A 20,598-nucleotide genomic window follows, 5' to 3' on the forward strand; every position below is an offset into this window, starting at 1 on the left:
TGGTTAGGTTCACACATCATGCTGACCCATGGTAGGTGGCAAGCTATGCTGGGTAAGTGGTTGAGCAAACAACCTACGGTGCTCCTGTGAGACCATCAGGTAAACAAGCTATGCTGGGTAAGTGGTTGAGCAAACAACCTACGGTGCTCCTGTGAGACCATCAGGTAAACAAGCTATGCAGAGTAGCTTATATCACACACCCTTGCCCCTCCTCCTCTTGTAATTCTCCTGCCCAGCTGGGCAGGTCTCCCAGTTTCCTTTGCAGTGAGATCCCTTCAGAGGAGCAAAACTGGGGCAGCATTTTGGCCACTCTTGCTGAGCAGCTACATAGGCGACCTCTGTAACCCATGCTGCGCAACAGACAACACACTAACCCACCATAGGTAAAATAACCCTTACTGCAGACTGTGGATTTTCAGGGCAGCTTATTTGGAGGAGAAAATAACGCACTGGGATTAGGTGGGACACACACACACACACATCCTACCTGAGTTGTTCTGGTGGGGAAAAAACATTTTGGGTTAGCATGTTGTGTGAACCATCAGTATCTCTATTTGCCTGTCAGCCCTCACTCCTTGGTTATATAGGGCGGTAAGTTCACAAGAGTACAGTGAGGCAAAAGCTGGGTGAGACTAGGAGCAGCCCAGGCAAAAGCCCAGGCAAAATGTTGGCAGGGTGGGATGAAGCACCAGCAGCTTTCTGCCAGGGAAGAACAGCAGCATCTTCTTGTTCAGACTAGGAAACAAGCCTCATCTGGAAACTTTGCTGAGGGCAGAGTTTGTCAAATGATCTGCTCTAGCATATTAAGGCTCCAGATCTGGTTGTTTTCTTGCCATTCTCTCCTTTGACTAGGGCCTAATCTACACTAATCCTCCTGGATGCCTCCCAAAGTCCTACATTCAGGACTTGCTAAGGTCTGGAGTCTTCAATTTGTAATGCTTGGGTATATGCTTTCACTTTTAATGGGAAAGGTGACTAGTAGTGGAAGTATTTAAAACAGACCACGAACAAAGGACCTCCACTAAAACCTGCAACTCCTCTTACATAAATTAATAGAACAGGCAGTAAGAGGAGAAATACATTATTTACCTTTAAAGTTGCTTGGGTACTGGGACTGCTGTCCTGGCTGCAGAGAACAAGGAGGGATTCAAGGCCACAGACTGCATCTTGCTCCAATGGCAAACGATCTAGAACAAAGATCTACACATTATTCCTTATTGTTTTAATACAAACCCCTCTGGTTACTGTGCTATTCTTGACTGTCAAAGAGGGCAAAATGTGTAAAAAAAAATCTCTTTAATAAATTTGCATAAATCTGAAAATCTGGAATGTAGAACATGCAGTGGTATAATACTACCAAAATAGCTTCACCGACAAGTACAAATCCCATCAGAGTTAAACTACAGAATTCACTCCCACAAGATGTAGTGATGGCCACCCATTTGGATGGTTTTAAAAGGGAGTTGGATAAATTCCTGGAGGGGAAGGCTATCAATGGCTACTAGCCCTGATGGCGGTATGCTACCTCAGTAGCAGAGGCAGTAAGCCTGAATTCACCAATTGCTGGGGAACTTGGGTGGGAGGGTGCTGTTGCACCGTGTCCTGCTTGTGGGTTCCTGGTCGACAGCTGGCTGGCCGCTGCGTGAACAGAATGCTAGACCCTTTGTCTGATCCAGCACAGCCTTTATGTTCTTATGGCATACTAACAGCAACTTCAGGTGAAATGCAGTCACTTCCAGTCAGCGTGTGTTTGTTATTTTTAGGAGGCAGGCCATCGCAACCATTCAGAGGTCAGGATCAGATTTGGCTCCAAACTTAAAAGCATCACCATCTTTAGAGTTCCCCTTCATCAAATTGGCACATGAGAGAAAGGCAGGATTCCTGAGCAGCCCACACAGGCGGTGGAGTGCCCTTCAATCTCAGCCTCACGGATTAATCATCAAACCAAATTGATTGAAATATTGGAGACATAGTAATTTTTCTGTAAGGGGATGACCCCCGAATCACAGGGGCTGGGGGGAGGAGTGCTTTGGGAAAGGGACATGGCCTCTCAGCGGAGGCAACCTCCAAAAAGCCACAGAAGAGGAGCATGGCAGAAGGGAAGGTCCCGGTGGGACCACAAAGGCACAGCTAGCCACTTCCATTGTCCTTGGGCAGGTAAGCAAAAGTCTCTTGGTTACAATGGCAACAGGGATGCTCTCCCTAATCCCGTGGGGGTAGGAGGCCTTATGGGTTTTCTGGGATGGGTTAGGAGCACCCACAGTCTGTGAAGTCAGATTTAGGGTTGAGGCCCCAGTGGCCGAGGACGATTCCTCCACTGCTCAGCTGGCTGCTGGGAACCTGAGTATAGGGAAGGAAGGAAGGGAAGACAAACCCAAGGGAAGACAATCCCTTAAACCACGAGTAGCTTTGGATAAATCTCAAAGGATGGGCAAAGGCTCAAAACTACTGTATGTTTTGATAAAGACTGATACACGGACACTTCTACATCTGCGTAGTGGGTTAAGCAATGGGATTTCTTTCTAGAATTACCTTCTTCCTGGCAGGAAGCAGCTATGTTTGTCAGAACGCGCACTCCGTGGGCCGCGGTGCCCTGGTTATTATGGTAACAGCACTCCTGTGCTAGTTTGACTAGATCAGATGATCTTGGTGTAGTAGCTGTTGCTCCTAAATAAGAGAGGAACATTTCTTAACAGGACGGCTGTTAATTGCATGCAGTATTTTCTTTTCCATTTTAAGTTTGTGGACCTCTGCCTGATACTGTACTGTCCAAGACATCTGAATCACCTTTTTGGCCACTAAAAAAGCTCTCCAGACCCATTGTATCCTAAATATAACCAAGCCCGACCACCGTAATATATCCTAAATTTAATCAGTATCTTCTTTTTTAAATGGAATGGTAGGAACCTCCCACCCTTGCAGGGGGAAAAAACCCCTCACCATTTGTCAGCCTACTTTCTCCCATGGGCTTATTCCAAGGTTAAAATGCTGATCCAAGGGTCTTGGAGGAAGACCTCCAAGGGGAGGTCTTAGGGGAGGAGCTGAACCTCAGTAGTGGAGCAGCTGCGTTGCATGCAGAAGGTTCCAGGTTCAGTCCCCAGCTTCTCCAAGTAACGCTAGGAAAAAAAACCTTGAGTGCTGCTGCCAGTCAGTGTTGACAATACTGGGCTAGAGGGACCAGTGGTCTGACTCAGTATAATGCTGCTTCCTATGTTCCTAAGAGCAGGATATAGAGATATCATTCAAACCCAAAAGAACCACCAAAGACAATTAGTGGGACTTAACAGGAACTGGACCAGGACACAAAACACAGAATGCATCAACTTCCTATTAAACTGGCCGTGGGAGTTACATGTGGCCCACACTCGAACACCCTGTAGCCCTGGTTCGAAACAGCCCTGCGTGTGGATGTCTTCCTCAGCCAGTAAGTACAAGCAACAAGCAACTTAGCTAACATCGAAAGGGGTGTGTGTGTGTGTGTGTGTGTGTATATATAAATATATATACACATACACATACACACACACACACAGACACCAGCATTCCTCAACCTGATGCCCTCCAGATGAGTTGAACTACATGGCAGGCTGAGGAATGCTGGGAATTGAAATCCAACACATCTGGAGGGCACTAGGTCAAGGAAGGCGGATGTAGACAGACACACACACGCATGCATGCACGCATAGGAGTGGGCTGGAAATACTGAAATTGGAGACTGCTGTAGTTCAAGATGGAATTGATCTCCACCAGTGATATATTTCATAACCTGTGTAGCCATTCCTATACTCAGTTGGCCCCTAGGCAAATTTCTACTGAAAGTCACAGAGCTAGAGACTTCAGTTCATAATTTCAGTTCACAATTTAGGTCCTATTGTGTGATTTAAATCAGCTCTGTGCTGTGTGAACTGTTTCAGTATCTTCCAAGGAAATAAACTGTACAAGATCATTAACAGTGCTCAAAAGCCCCACTTATACTAAACCTGGCCAAAAAAAAAAAAGTTGAAACCGTGCCCAAACTGGGCTGATCTAATCTAGTCATACCTGGAGCAACGCTGAAGTACTGTTTGATGGCTATTGTCCCAGACAGTGTGGAAAGTACAGATAACATGCCTAGTTTCAAGCTGTCATAAGGAGTTTGAAGAGCGCATTCACATAGTGCCTGTAAGCCAGGGGGAATCATAATTTTAGTAAAAGGAAACTATTTTCCTTACCAAACCCAACAACTTATTGACCACAGATGATTTACACATATATGAACATCACGTGAAGATTCAGAGCTGAGCCTGGGAAGCATCTCTACTGAAAAACATTGTTAGTAATATTAAATAATACTTACCCTATTTCTTCAATTCTAAGACACACTTTCCACCCCATGTAAACATCTCTAAAAATGAGGTGCGTTTTAGAATCACGGGTGTGTCTTAGGTTTTTTTTTTTCTGTTAGTGGTACTGAAATTAGTGTGCGTCTTACAATCGATGGCGTCTTACAATCGAAGAAATATAGTAGTAGTTATATAGCACCTACGCTTCCAAAGTGCTTCATACACATCTCAGTGCTCCCTACAAGGTCATTATGATCCCTATAATGTAGGTGGGTCTGCCAAGGCTGAGAACCTCAGGCCAACAGTCAGAATTTGAACTGGGGTTTTCCCGGCTTACAGCTCACACTCTTAGCCAAGAGTAGGCAACTTGGGGCTCTCAGGAAGTTTTGTCCTACAAATCCCATCAGCCCTAGTCAGTGATGAGGCATGATGGGAGTTGTAGGCCAAGACACCTGGAGGGCCACAAGTTGCCCATACCTGCACCACACCAGCTTCTTGCTTGGGGAGACAGGAAAGCGTTGCCTGTGCTGCTTCTCACCCAGAATGGCTGTTTCACCCATGCAAGCCGTTGCTTACAGTTGCAATCATCATTGATGAACACAGGTCAGCTATCAGAGATGAGAATTGTTGTTCTGTGTGCTGTCCTATGGCAAGGATCTCATCCATGTGGGGGTAAAGGAACGTATTTATATATGTGGTGGGAATGTAACTATGTTCAAAAATTTTGGAAGATGGTGTTTTTGGAGATTGAAGAAATTGTGGGAATGAAGATAGAACGAACACCAAAAGCTGCATTACTGTCACTATTTGAAGATTTTAAATGTAAAAAGGAAATCAAGGAATTGATAACGAATTTGCTGACTGCAGCAAGATTGATTGTAGCTAGGAACTGGAAGATTCAAGGGGAATATTCTATTGAAGAATGGTACAAAGAAGTATGGGATATAGCTATTAATGATAAATTGACATGTAATATTAAATGGAGAAGAGGTTTAGCTAAATCAAATGATTTTGAAGGAATTTGGAAACAGTTCCTAATATTTGTGTTTTCTAAAGGAAGTGGGAAACCACCAGCAGAAGAAAGTATGAGATTCTGGAATCAGGAATGAGATCCCGAGGTGGGGGGTGCACTTCTATGTTAATTTTGATTATGTATTTAGATAAGATATTATGTATTCAACGTTTCAATATTATGTAGTATGTTGTTGTTTTTTCTTTATGAGAGGATGTAATGTGTATGTTTAAGTATTGTAGAAAAATAAAATTATTAAAAAAAAAAAGGATCTCATCCATTTATATGAACAAAGGAAGTGCCATCCAAGTGCAAACTTACAGCTAACCATTAGAAAAAATTAAACAGCATGAAAAATCCTTATACCTCCCTGAGAAGCGCGACAGCTTTAATACTGTGCTGCAGCACAAGGCAGAATAAATTCCCTTGTAAAACCCTTCATTAAAATAGCAACAACATTTAAGGTTCAGGTATGACTGAATACATTCAGAGCCCCTGGCCCTATCTATGAGAAAGATTTCTTACTTAAACATGCATTAGGGGGTAAAGAAATAAAAATAAAATATCTTAAGACATTGCTTGAAAAGAAAAGAAAATGCTCTAGGTACTTTTCAGTCTTTGGTATATTACAGTGGACTATACATCCTTCAGAATATAGCTCTCTCTCTCAAAAAAAAGGATAGGGAATCTATTTGGCCTTAACCGTACGCAGGAAACACCCAGTCAAACCTTTTCAGCTAGTTTTAATCAGTCAAGAAGGGCAAAGATCAAGAGAGCAGCACTGGGTGCCTCCATTGGAACAGCAGTTCATGCAACATCAAGGTTTGTGGCATCAGTTCTGACCAATCTATTCTGGCTGCAGTTCTGGATTTTCACAGAGCGCTTTGGCAAAAGACTGGATGTGGTAAAAACAGAAAAGACTGCAGCAAATTTAAGGGAACTGACAGTTGTGTGGGGAAATCACAAATGAATCCATTTGTTGTTGCTGCTTTTAAAGTTTTAGTGAATGCAGTAAAGTTTCCAAGATGCTCCTGCTGTGGTGGGCAAAAGAAAACGGAAGTGAGAAGGCAGGAACCATGCCCCCTTGAGCATGCGCATACACCAGCCCTCCCCAACCTGATGCCATCCAAAAGTGTTGGACCACAACTGTCACCATCCCCAGCAGACTGGGGATGTTAAGGACTGTAGACCGAAATACCCAGAAAGCACCAAGTTGGAGAATCTTATTAAAACCCCAGCCAAGCTATAGATGCTTCCTGAACTGAACTAGCCCAGAACCCATAGATGGGACTGCACAGAGGCCATGAAGAAAAACTATACAAAAGTCACAAACAACTCTTCCCAAGTTTCTGCATCTCTGCAGATTTTACCTGCAAATTTTTAAACTACATCCATGAGGGGGAAAACTCTGGTTTAAAGACAATGTTTATTAATTTTTTAAAAACCAAACCTAGATTTTCAGAATTCCCAAACCTTTCCAAAATCCAGACTCTTGCTATCTTCATATGCAAAAAAATGAACAAGAGTGTAGAGTACAATACCCTGACTTTTAAATATTGTGTTTTAAAGTACAATTAATAATATGCAATTAACCACATCATCCTGAATATAAGGGAGAAATATCATCATTTTAAAAAATGGTGGAACTTTGTAAACCACACGAACCAAGAGATTTTTTTCCCACATATCGTTAATGAATGCGCTTTCCACTGAGTGCTGCACATCATTCTCCAAAGTAATTACATTTGTTCCATCACGACACGCCAGATGGGAAAAGCAATATTCCACTAGTAGTTTGGAACTTTCATACAATGATAAATGGGGTTCTGTTCATGCAAAACCAGGAATTATTAATGAGAAAACTAAAAGTGAAATTTGATTGTGCCCTGTAAAGAGTTCTTTTTTAAATCACTCAACTGGCTATTTTCTCTTTTGTAACAGGTAATAGAACAATGACATTAATCTCACCAGCCAGAATAAAACTCAAGGGAAAGATGAGGACATCTCATCTATCATATTTTCCCACCACTTCCTCAGGTTTTATATCAGGAAACCACATTATTGGCATTTTGCCAGAGTGATATAAATCATTAATAAATGTTCAGCATAGTGACCAAATGGCACAGTTATGGAGGAATTTAACCTCAGCGTCATTGAAAAAAATGAATACCCAAAATAAGGACATTAAGGATGCAAACCTATGCATGGTTAGGCGGAAAAAAGTCCTACAACTCCCAGCATTCTATGGGACATTTTTTTTGTCTAAACATGCATAAGACTACCCTGCCCTAACAAATAGAATTTAGATTCTATAAAACTGAGTCTGGTTTGGTGTTTCTATATTATTATTATCATCATCATCATCATCAAGAAATCAACTTTCAGGTTTGTTCCAGTCATGCTTAGAATCAGCTGCTATTAAAAACAGTTACAAGAACTGCAATCTTTTGAAGTTTTCCCAGTCCATTAGGGAGCCAGAAGAATAATTCAACGGCAGACTCAAATTAACGGCATTCTGTTAGTCAACACAGAACAGCCTTAATACGGTGGGCTGTAAAAGATTCTAACAAAAACCAACCAAGACTGATAGATTTTGTCAAAGGAAAAAGTCATCAAAATAATGAAATCTTCTTAGATCTCCCCATGGATAAATAACAGGAAATGCTACTTTCAGCAATTAATTATCAGAGAGAGAGAGATGCAGGAAGTGAAGCCTGTTAGGAACTCCTCCCCTCTAATTTTCAGATCTATGGGGGCTGGCTATACTTACTCAGTTCAGGCGGGGGGGGGGGGGAGAACAAGGCTCTAAATAAGAACATAAGAAGAGCCATGCTGGATCAGACCAAGGGTCCATCTAATCCAGCACTCTGTTCCCACAGTGGCCAACCAGCCATCGGTCAGGGACCAACAAAGCAGTACATGGTGCAACAGCACCCTCCCACCCATGTCCCCCAGCAACTGGTGCACACAGGCTTACTGCCTTGAATACTGGAGATAGCACACAACCATCAGGGCTACTAGCCATTGATAGGCTTCACCTCCAGGAATTTATCCAACCCCCTTTTAAAGCCATCCAAATGGGTGGCCATCACTACATCATGTAGTAGTGAGTTGCATAATTTAACTATGCACTGTGTGAAGAAGTCCTGCCTTTTATTTGTCCTGAATCTCCCACCAATCTATTATTATGGGATGACCCCAGGTTCTAGTATTTTGAGAGAGGGAGAAAAATGTCTCCCTATCCACAGTCAATATACAGTCTTGGGCAGCACATTCAAATAAAGCACACCATAACCCATTAGATGTGATCCAGACCCTGGCCAGAATGGGTGGGAAGCAGGGCATGGAAATGCTGTAGGGCAGGGGAGGGGAATCTCATGCTTGGGGGCCAAATCCAGCCCTTCTGGCTTCCCCAGAAGGCCACACTGCCTTCCCCTGACCACACACCCTTTCTCCCAACCACCAATCATTTGGCAGTTTCCTGGCGTTTGTCCATTCCAAATGGTTGAAGTGCCTTTCCGAAGGCTTAGCTCCTGGCAGTAAGAGTTTTAAGACACAATACACTGGTGTTTTTTAGTATTCATTTCCCAAGTGTTTTGCCACTCCCCCTTTGCCCCCACCTAACAACAGAATGGGGCCTCCATGAGCTTCTCTGACTTGGGATTCGCCCCTGGGGCTGAAAGAGTTCCCCACCCCTGCTATATGCAAAGGAATCCTTCCTGCCTCCCATCCAGCAGCCTTCGTCTGCTGCTAAGTTACTCCTGCTTAGTTCACGCATAAGTTTCGATGGGCAGCAGTCCTGGCATCGCAGCTTGGAGATGGGGCTGAATACCACTGTACAAGCATTTTACGTTGAAGGTCCAGGATACAAATTTAACCAATTAAAAATAAAAGATCAATAAATGGCAGCTGTAACTCGAGAAGTGCAAAATTCAATTCATATGCGTTGAGAATACTCCTCACCAAAAGATTTAAGTAGAGTTTACATGTGAAACTGTATTAGGAAGGCCAGAACTAGGACATGCAACAAAACGTTGCACTGCGGAATGCTCCTTCTCAGGAACACGTGCCCTCCCCTATGATACTCCATTCCATATCTCTCCCAACCCACAATAGTTCCATGGCTACAGAGTACACTCAGTCCTCACTGGAGTGATTTTGAATTCATCCTTGGGATTCCTAAAGGTATTTTGCAGTTATGCAAAGCTTGGGCTTCCCCAAACCCTACTGATACCTCCCCTCTTGCATGTGGGTGGCACAGTTTGGGCTATATAAGCAGCCAGAATGATCAGAAGCGCATTCCACAACTGAAAATCAAAAATCAAGTCACACCACAGAGAGTTGCAGTTAGGGTATCTGGAGCCATAAAAAAAATTCTGCAGAATATGCGCAAGAGCTCCTAACTGTACAGAATACTGCCAAAAGCAAGGGACAGCAAAACAGAGCTGTCAGCAGAAGGCACATCTCCAATTAATTTTTCTCCCCAGCCTTCGAACCTTAGCCCGAAAATAGCTAGGATTTAAAATGCCACCATCTGTTAGAATTGCACACCTCTTGCTAGAACTTTTCAACGCATCGCTGAGCATGGCTGAAACAACAAAGTAACCCACATTAAATAACATCACGGCTGACATGCACCTTTGTTTCACACCAGTAGCCATGAGAGATTCAGCAAAATGGAAACAATCCTCAACTCAACAAGTCATCTGTCTCAACAAATGCTTTAATAATTTTTACAAGACTAGGGCTTGGCTGGTTAGTTCAAATCACACGTGCTAGAGCTCTTGCATTTATTTATTTAATTACATTTATATACCGCCCCACAGCCGAAACTCTCTGGGCGGACTTGTCATCCCCATAGATCCCTGGCCTGAAGACCCCAGCTCCCAAATTCCTTTCATGAAAATACCACAAATCCTTCCTTCCTGCCCCTAGATGCTGAATGAGGTCCCTGCCCCCTGAGTTCTTCCTTAGCCCCCTCCTTCCCTTACAACTTTAAGGGCACAATCCTATGCATATTTAGACAGAAAAAAGTCCTACAACACTCAGCATACCAGGAGTTGTAGGATTTTTTTTTTAATGTCTCAACATGCATAGGGTTGCGGTCACTGAGATCATCCGAGGGCCTGCTCCTGGTGGTTCCACCTAGATCCATCCTCTGATTGGAATCCACCAGGGGAAGAGCCTTCAGCGTGGTGGCCCCCCTCCTGTGGAATTCCCTGCCTCTGGAGGTCAGGCTGGCTCCAACCTTGTACTCCTTTTGGCGCCTCCTGAAAACATCTTTATTCCAAGAAGCCTTTCTTTAACATGCAGCCTTGGATTTCTGTGTTGTTGTTTTTTTGCTTCTTTTTAAATTTTGTTTTAACTGTTTTATTCTGTTTTTATTTTCATTTTACCTTGTACACTGCTCCGAATTTTTTTTCCAATGAGGAGCGGTATATAAATATTCTAAATAAATAAATAAATAAATAAATAACCTTCTGTATGCTCAGACCCATGCCTGTTTTACCTGTCTTGCCCACAAATTCTTACTTGTCAGGCTATGGCCCTTAGGTCTTTTCACACAATTTCTAAATGCCTATCACCCACGTCTCCCTCCCTCCTTCCGCCACATCACAACTACCACTGCCTATCTGAGCTGAATCACAGTATGAGGTTCATTCTAGCCAAACTGACCTTTTACTTCTCTAACAGACAGTGTCTCAAATTCCGACTTTCTCCTGAAGAATAGTTGTGAACATGCTATAACAATACAGCAGCTCACCAGTTGGTTTAAGAAGCTCACAGACCATGAAGTAGGTACCAGCCAGATTTAGTCTGCTCTACATATCAGATTATTTGGACAAGTACTAAACCCTAAAAATTGCAAAAATCCCATCATTATTTAGGGTGTCAATTCATGACAAACTGCAGGCGTATTTTTGCACTGTTCACTGACTATTTCATTACTTCGGTAAATAAGAAAAATCATCTATGTATGTAACAGTTTAATTAAAAGCTGAATTTGAATGGCGAAACGATTGATTCAGTTGTATTTATTAACTAGGCAATCCATCAAGACCTTAACAAAAATCTGCTCAGAAATAAAGCAATACTAGGCCTTACACAGAAACTGACCAGTGCGATTTATTAAGCACACTGTGAAAATTCCATGCTGAGAAAAATGAGTGGTTACTTTTCCCAGGAAAAATTCAGCTATCCTGTTTGAGTACAGAAGCAAAGCCCAGTAAAGCTGCCCACTTTACACTGTACTGCAAATGTCAGATGTAGCGTGGGAATGATTGGCAAACATCACACTCCTGTGCCTGTTGTAGTTCATGAATGCTGGGAGCTGCTTTGGGGACTCCAGGCAAAAAGCAGGACAGAGTTGAAGAAAACGAAAATAAAAATTTCTGTTAGCTTATAGCCCACTTATAGCTAGCTAAGGTTAAAATGCTCTTCTTAATCAGTTCAAAGGGCATGGGTGACTGAGGGACAAACCTGTAGGCCAAATTGAACCTAGACGAACTCTTTTATATCATTTTTATGCTGTATTGTTTTATTGATTGTTTTTTTCTTGTTTAAATTGTTTTTAACTTTACATGCTCCCTAAGGTATTTTTTGCATATATTGTTGTTTATTCAATTTATATCACAAAAACAGACTTTTTTCTTGTTTAAATTGTTTTTAACTTTGTATGCTCACTAAGGAATTTTGTATATAGATGTGATATAAACAGAATAAACAACAACGGACTGCTTAATAGTTTGCCAGTCGCTGGAAGATTGGTCTGTTACACACTTGAAAATGACCTATGCAGTGTTTTCTCTATATCTACCCCAAAGACTGCAGCACACCTCTTTATCTTGTTACACCACCCTGACGTACCATGTTTCCACCTTCTTGCCTAGAGAGCACAGTGCTGGGAGGGAAACAGTCTGTATCAAGAGGACCCACCACTTTATGAGAGATGCTAGAGGTTTAAAGCAGCAGTGCGAGAGGTTGCTCCGTGTAGAACATTCAAAGCTTTATTCATCTACTGATCAATGTGACCTATAGATAAGCCTTCAAACAAAAAGCAAAAAAGGATCTCCCTCTTTTGAATGAAAGGCCTACATCTAGAGTTCCATCCTAAGCATATTTACTTAGATATACATCACACTGAGTTCAATAGATCAGCGTGCTTTGAACTGCAGCCCAAATTGTTCCGGGTCCCCCCAACCCAAAGCAGATTTAGGGGGCATGGGGGACCACAGGGGAATGGGAAAGAACTGGGCATGTTTAGCCTTCGGAAGCAGGGAGACATGACAGCACTCTTCAAGTACTTGAAAAGCTGTCACACAGAGGAGGGCCAGGATTTCTTCTCGATCCTCCCAGAGTGCAGGACATGGAATAATGGGCTCAAGTCGAAGCCAGATTCCAGCTGGACATCAGGAAAAACATCCTGACTGTTAGAACAGTACAACAATGGAACCAGTTACCTAGGGAGGTTGTGGACTCTCCCACACTAGAGGCATTCAAAACGCAGCTAGACAGCCATCTCTCAAAGGATGCTTTAAGGTGGATTCCTGCATTGAGCAGGGGGCTGGACTCGATGGCCTTGTAGGCTCCTTCTAACTCAACAATTCTATAATTCTCTTATTCCCTCCCACTGGTGGAATGAGACAATTGGATACAACCCGTGGCGTTTACATACCTGAATATTCTCTCTGCTCCAAGTATGTGGAGTTTTATTTGCAAGTAACTTTAGATCTTGGATAGCAAGCCTCTTTACAGCCTCTCTTGGGTCATTCTTCAAGTACTGCAGTAAGAGCTGTATCTGTGAGTTTAAAATGAAAATAGTTTTTGACTACATGATTGCATTGCTCAATATGCACACAAGTACAAGCAACTAAGACAGAAGCCAAAACACGAAAGCTTTGAAATTTCACACACAATCAATCACTGCTTTTCCCCGTTGTCTTTGCAAGTGTTAGTTACATTGTGCAGGCATTGGTTTAAGCTAGTGTAACATCATGAAGTAGCACTGGAGCACTACTGGATGCTACCTTATACATTCAGCAAAAATGAGTTTGTTACCTGCTTGGGAATATCAACCAGAGAGGACGCAGCAAGCAAGGTAAATGTGTGCAAAGTGACAATGACCATCTTGGTGGAAGGGTAGGATGTCACCAGCTGTTGGAGTAGCTGGCGAGCACTGGAGGCTAGGCTGGCATCATGGTGCATATGCTGCAGGATGGGGATCAACTTCAGCTTCAAGTCTACAGGAGTGGCAAGACCTGGAACATGAAAGGAAAAATAATGTGCAGGGTAATTCTTAATCAAATAACCTGGTTTTGTTTTTTTAAACATTTCAGTAGCATCATATAAAGTTTCAGCAATAAAATGTGAGAATTCGGAGATTTGGGGTAGTGGGTGGGGAGCTGATTAAAATAGTATGACTCTTTCAGTGCTTTAACCACAGGGCAAAAACCATGTCATTCAGTTTTCGTATCGACTCCCACTCTGCACACACACTGTTGAAATGTGAACTCTAAGGTCTTCCTTTTTGCTTATGTCACTCTGTAATGTACTAAGTACACAAATGGTGCTATATAACGGTCTTGTTCAGATGACTCACTAAGCCATGGCTAGGCTGCTACGCCTTTTGCAGCAAATGGTTAGTGAGTGTGTCTAAACCGTGGTTATGTAGCCACCGTGGTTAGGAATGGTTCACGCGACACACTAAGTCATGGTTCACATGACACACTAAGCCATAACGTTTAGCTCAAAATGCATAACCACTGTGGCTTAGTGTGTTGTCTGAACAGACCAAAATACGTAACATGCAATTAAGTGCGAGGCTCAGACAATCATTAAAAAAAAAATTTGGCATTAAAATGCAATGTCCTGCCACTTGTGGTCCAAAGGATTTCAGAATACGTGTTTTACAAGGAAACAAAGCAGGACTTCTTTTCATGCACTCAGACTGGACTTGTAATGCAATTCTATGGTCACCTAGTTGACACTGAGGGATCACTGACAATGCTTACTCACGTGAAGCAAGTAGCCACATGCCTTGAGAGCACTGTCACGTCATATTTCCCGAAACATCGCTAGCCTGATCCTATGCCCACTAAGACGCCCCATGAGTTTAACTGGGCTTACTCTCCAGTAAGTGTGCATAAAATTGCACCTCTAGTGGCAGCTGGGTGCCTTTATAGAAGTATAGCAGCACCAGGCTGCTCAATCACTTGTTACTATTATGGGAGAAAGATTGGAATACAATAAAGTTTTCATGTACGATCATGCATTATTTAGGAGTAAGCTCTCTCTTTTGACCTGCCATCGCAGCAGAGGAAGGGGGGGGTGTCAGAGAAAGAACACCCCTCTCTCATGAAAAGTCCAACCTAGTCTGCCTAGGCCAGATGGTGGATCAGGTTAGATATCACAATAAACCATAGTTTATCTGAACAAGAAAGAGCAAGACTTGCACCCCCCCTTCCCCTGCAACATGAACGTTCCCTCCCTGTTTTTTATTTAATTAACTGCAGCATCCAAACTCTAAACTGTGGTCAATTTTAACTATGGTTTGTTGAAACAAGCTTGTTTTAAGCCAACTATAGATTAGATAAAGCACATTTTGTTTGGTTTGGCTCCAAATAATAAAAAGCAAAAGCTTCCAAACTTGTCCTTGCAACCACTCTTGAGGAAGGGTGGGAGTCCAGGAGCTCAAGGCTTGCCATGGCTCATCCCAAGCACAATAAACCGTCATGACGTATGAACCATCTCAGCATTTCCTTCCTCTCCCACTTCTCTCCCGACACTGAACAACGAACATTTGAAAAAATAGTAAATTAAAATGTAAAAGGAAGTTACTAATGCACAGCACCAGTTCTAAATACAGAGCTTCCCTCCAATTACACAAAGTTAGAAACACTTCATGCCAAACCAGAGGAAACGCCAGCCCTTTAATATCGACCACCTCTTCAGATTGAGCTTCAGATTCAGTGGGCACTTCTAAAGTTTCAGCCAACAACCCAAAAGGTTTCAATTTTTTAAAAAGAAAGGAACAACTATTTGAAAAGCATGTGCACAAATACAACAGGCATTTTATTGGTTTTCATTCATTATTAGATAAGATGTATATATACCTTGAATCATTTCACTGATTTTGTTACATATCCCTCCGGCAAAATCCCTGTCAAGAATTAGGAGGGGGGAAACAGTTATACAGCTGAGTGAACAGCAAAAAGAGTATTATTTTTTATGACCCACTGTTAGCTTTAACATTAATTTACTGATGAGCATTTGTTTGCATACTAGGATATCGCCATCATAAAACAAAAGCGCTAATAGCATGGAAGAAAATGGTAAGCGAATGAAAAGACCCAAAGCTATATCAAGAAGTGACCTTTCAAGAGTTGTATGGACTAGACTTTTTGCACGGAATCTTCCCCCGCTTAAAGCATTCTTTTGTCAACTATCATTGGCCAAACATGATGGAATCCTTAGGCTTATAAAAATGGCCATCCTAGCTGGGAATGATGGGAGTTGCAGTCCAACACTTCTGGAGGACTGCAGTTTGGGGAAGGCTAGCTTACAAACTAAACTGTAAAACTATATAAAGCAGTGGTTCTTAACCTTTTTTGAGTCATGGACCCCTTTGAAAATCTGGTGAAAGCTATGGACCTCCTCCCTAGAAAAATGCACATAAGCACATAAACACAACTTTGCATGCAACGAATATACTTTATTTTATTGAAAAATGATTGCCACATACACAAAGTATGAATAAATTTATTTGACTTTCACGGATCCCCTGAAGCCCATCCATGGACCCCAGGTTAAGAAACCCTGCTATAAAGTATGACTCCCATGACTCTCTATCTCTGCTGGACCTTGGAAAGGCTGGTCAGAGATTGAGAAGCCCCCAAGGAATACTATACCTTAAGACAGGGGGCACTGTTGCTTCAGATTGTTATTATAAGTATTTATTAATAAATAATAATAAATTATTAATAATAATAAATTACATTTTACATCAGATACATTTTGCTTCCCAGAACAGGGTTTCCAACTTGTCTGAGTATTGGGAGCCAAAAAGATGAAATACTGATGCTCATTAGCTTCAATAAATGAGTGTCAGTATTTCATCTTTTTGGCTCCCAGTATTCAGACAAGTTGGAAACCCTATTCTGGGAAGCAAAATGTATCTGATGAGTATACTTACCTAGATGTTGTAACTCAGAGGGGAGAGGCAAGCCTGTTAGAGCAGTATGACAATGGAATCAATTACCTAGGGAGGTTGCGGGCGCTCCCACACTAGAGGCATTCAAGAGGCAGCTGGACAACCATCTGTCAGGGATGCTTTAGGGTGGATTCCTGCATTGAGCAGGGGGTTGGACTCGATGGCCTTGTAGGCCCCTTCCAACTCTGCTATTCTATGATTCTATAAGCCAGAGTTCCTAGTTTTCATGTCACAGCAAACAAGACAGGATGGAGCATCCTTGGGTTGTTTAGCCACTTCCACTTGCAGCAGGAGGGATCAGGACGCATACACCACCACACTGGTGCACTCACAGTACCCCAGTTTTTTTTTTTAAAAAAAATTGGGTTATTGTGACATGTGAAAAGGGCCCAACTATTGCACAGAGGATAACAAATAGTGCAATTCTATGCATGTCTATTCAGAAGTAATTCTCAATGAGTTCAATGAGACCTATTTCCAGGTAAGTCTGGATGGGATTGCAGCCTGAGCTATGAAAGAGGAAGTCCCTGATTCTTATTTTGCCCCTTCCTGAACTCACTATTTATTCTATAAATGTATACCCAACTCTAAGCTTAACTCTCAGGGTGATTTACTGTAAAATAAAAATCTCTTAAACAATGTCATAAAACAATACACTGGTGACCTTATGCAAGTTTATTATCTCTCACCTCAGCTGCCCACCTAGCTACAGTATAGAGGAAAATATTACTGACAGGGTGTGAAAGAAATGCTGCTATATAAAAGCCCAGTATTAACTGGGAAGTACTGCCTTAACACTAAGAACAATGGATGGCATTCTACTTACTTGGATTGGGCAGAAAAGTTAGCTGCAGCAAAGATAGCAGCTTCAACCTCCACGTTGTCATGAGAGTCCAGGCTCTGGCGAATACTGTGATGCGCATTCTTCCTCTCTGGGATGATGGATGCCATACTGCCCAACATCCTGGAGAAGAAAACAGAGGAACATCAAGCAGCAGCTATGTAAATACAACAGAAAAAGGCAGTCTTCCAGAAATAGGGGCTGTATGAACTGACCCTGCCATCATCTAAGAAATGCAGCATGCAGATAAACATAATACAAACATTGGGATAAATCCAACATTACATGAGCAGACTTCTACTCATACAATAGAATATTTCCTTTCCCTCCTTTGTCCCCCTGGAGCCCCATAAATCTTCTTCTGAAGGTCCTCCAACCCTTAGGAGCATTTCTGGGGTGCGTGAAGGGGGTGGGGAAATTCCACCTGCTGGCAGTATCTGTTCTACTGGTGGAAGAACAGCATTGGATGCACTGTATAATGTTCTATGCATGATAAATGGGGTGAAGAGCATATAAGCCCAAAATTTGGGCTTAAATCAGTGATAGAACACATACTGTTGCATCCACGTCCTGCTTGTGGGTCCCTGGTCGACAGCTAGTTGGCCACTGTGTGAACAGAGTACTGGACTAGATGGACTCTTGGTCTGATCCAGCAGGGCTCTTCTTAAGTTCATGAAGGAGATGCCAAGTTCAATCACTGGCATTTCACGTTAAAAGTGGCAGGGCTAGGAGAGACCTTTATCAGAGACTCTGGAGAGACCTTGCCACTCAGAGTAAACAGTACTGGGCTACACAGAGCAAAAGACTGACTCGTTATAAGGCAGCTTCATGTGTTCACTGGTCCCACTGTTACTATCTTAACAGAACTCTCAAGAATATAGCATCTGGGCAGGCCATTGTTCAATAAATATGCATACCTCAGTGTGATTGCTCGAGCAACTGGATCATTGCTGTGAATAACCGAGAAAACTCTTTTCACAAATTCATCCACATTCAAGATCTTTTCCAAATGCTTCTCACTCTGCTGAGTAACCTTTAGAACACAGAGCCTCAGGAAGCTGTTTCTGTTTTAAAAGATAATTTAATTTGATTACTTACAACATCTGTATCCTGCTTTTCTGTAAAAATCCAAGGCAGTTAGCAATTAAAGAACAACCAACAATACACCCACACCCAAAAAATTACAACATAGCCGAGTTAGAAGTTCAGAAGAGGCAAAAGAATTACACATCAGTTAAAATCCAAAAGCAGAGTAAGAGTTATGAGGAGAGTTAACACATCTTATGGCTCAAAAGCTTTCCTAAAATGGAAGGCTTTTGACACACCAGCCAGAACTCTGAAGGAGCTATCCAAGGTGCTGAGCCTATTTTGAGGGTAGGGTTCACCACCTTGAATAGCTTCTTTAGGGTTCTGGCTGGTTCTGACTGAAACCAAATATGGATTCAGAGGCTCACCAAAATTGGAGCCACCAGTCTCCACTGCTATACATCAGAAGGTCATTGAAGGAGCAAGGTGAGCTTCCTCAGGAAGGAGTTTCAAAGCCTAAGCACACATACCAAGTTCTTTTCCATAATCCCTATCAAACATACTGCTAATAGGTCCTCCACTGATAATTTCACTGGGAGACCAATGCTTAAATGGAAGAAGGTGGTTCTCCAGATATCCTGGTCCCAAACCATAAAGGCTTGGCGAATGGTCACAACCAGTGCTTTGAATTAAGAACAGGTCACACAACCAGCGCTTTGAATTGAGAACAACACAATCGCTTGAATTCTAACGATCAGGAAAAAAAGCAGGTTTTACTTACCCAACTCTGAACACATCAGCTAGCTTTAAAAATGCTGAGTTAATTAGAATTGGAAATGGGTATTTCTGAAATAGTCTGGGAAAACGGACAACAGCTTCACATTGCTCTCCCAATTTGCCAGATCGTAGACCTGTGAGAAATAATAATGCCATCTTAACACTTATAAATCCTAGACCTTACAATCAGATATAAGGAAGGTGAAGCAACCTATAAAGTAACAAAAACAAAAGTACACATTTACACAGCTTGCACTGAGACAAATAACTTATTTTCGCTCTATCTCATTTCTACTACTTGAACAGGGGAAATATAGGATTCACCTGACCAAGAGGCTTGGGGACAGACCCCACTCAGTGATAGATTTACAAATCTCCACCAAGTGTTTTGGACTTCAAGAATTAATGCATGGATGCAGACCCTGAAACGTCTCCAAAGCTAAACAATACAAATGTGGTATTAAGAAATATTTATTTATTGTTCAGTCTAAGAGAATAATATAAGAAGAGCCATACTGGCTCAAACCAAGATTTCATCTAGTCCAGCATTCTGTTCACATAGTGACCAACCAGTTGTCAACCTGGAAAACACAACTCCAAGATCTCTTTCTTGGTCGGTCACACCTAGCTCAGATCCTATCAGCCCCTTTCGTAAGTTGTTAGTATGATCTCCAAACCCAGGTTTGTTCATGGCTTAAGGAAAAAGACAGTTTTAACGAAGTTTTAACACATACAAACAATTCAACAACTGTATCAAACTTTTAAAGTGCAATAGCAACTGCTGTATACATCTGATAGCATCAATGTTATACAGGAATACCAAAAGTTGTTTATGCAAATCAGAAGCAGCTCATGTACAGCATGCATCCCTGTAAATCGTGAGTTAATTAACCTGTGATTTCTTGCTGTGATATGAGAATTGGCCCTGTATCTCACGATATGGAAGCTGCATTCAGTAATAAGATTTCTATCCCACTTTTCCCCAAGTCTGAAGAGCAAAGTGGCTTAAAAATACACACACTTCTCCTATATCATTTTGTTGGGTTTTCACAAATAAGGTTAGATCATCTTTTCATTTGGAAGAACAGAAGCTTGCGACACTTTAAAGCAGAGATGGGGAGAATGTGGCCTTCCTGATTATTATTATTTATTTATATAGCACCAACAATGTACTTGGTGCTGTACAGAATATACAAATAAAACAGCAATACCCTGCCTAGCGGCTTACAGCCTAAAATCACATTAAAACATGATAGTGTCAGACACCAACTGCCATCATCCCTCCCCTTTGCCTATGCTGGCTAGAACTGATAGGAGTTGCATTCTAAGAACATCTGGATGGCCACATGTTCCCACCCCTGCTTTAATGATTAAACTTGCTTGCGGCAGACATTCCCAACCTGGTGCCCAA

General features: G+C 42.1%; 1 protein-coding gene across 1 annotated transcript in view; it reads right to left on the reverse strand.

Annotated features, from left to right (window-relative positions):
• Positions 1 to 20,598, reverse strand: part of INTS7 (integrator complex subunit 7) — a 54,003-nt gene that overhangs the window by 30,277 nt on the left and 3,128 nt on the right. Inside the window, exons 2-10 of the mRNA XM_063124028.1 lie at positions 19,192 to 19,321; positions 18,302 to 18,448; positions 17,370 to 17,507; positions 15,447 to 15,493; positions 13,393 to 13,592; positions 13,010 to 13,132; positions 4,042 to 4,159; positions 2,533 to 2,667; positions 1,090 to 1,187 (exon numbers count right to left, since the gene is read on the reverse strand). Of these exons, the coding sequence (XP_062980098.1) occupies positions 1,090 to 1,187; positions 2,533 to 2,667; positions 4,042 to 4,159; positions 13,010 to 13,132; positions 13,393 to 13,592; positions 15,447 to 15,493; positions 17,370 to 17,507; positions 18,302 to 18,448; positions 19,192 to 19,321 (1,136 nt within the window). The remainder of the gene's footprint in view (positions 1 to 1,089; positions 1,188 to 2,532; positions 2,668 to 4,041; positions 4,160 to 13,009; positions 13,133 to 13,392; positions 13,593 to 15,446; positions 15,494 to 17,369; positions 17,508 to 18,301; positions 18,449 to 19,191; positions 19,322 to 20,598) is intronic.

Source organism: Elgaria multicarinata, chromosome 4 (genome assembly GCF_023053635.1).
Source record: "Elgaria multicarinata webbii isolate HBS135686 ecotype San Diego chromosome 4, rElgMul1.1.pri, whole genome shotgun sequence".
Taxonomy (NCBI): Eukaryota; Metazoa; Chordata; class Lepidosauria; order Squamata; family Anguidae; genus Elgaria; species Elgaria multicarinata.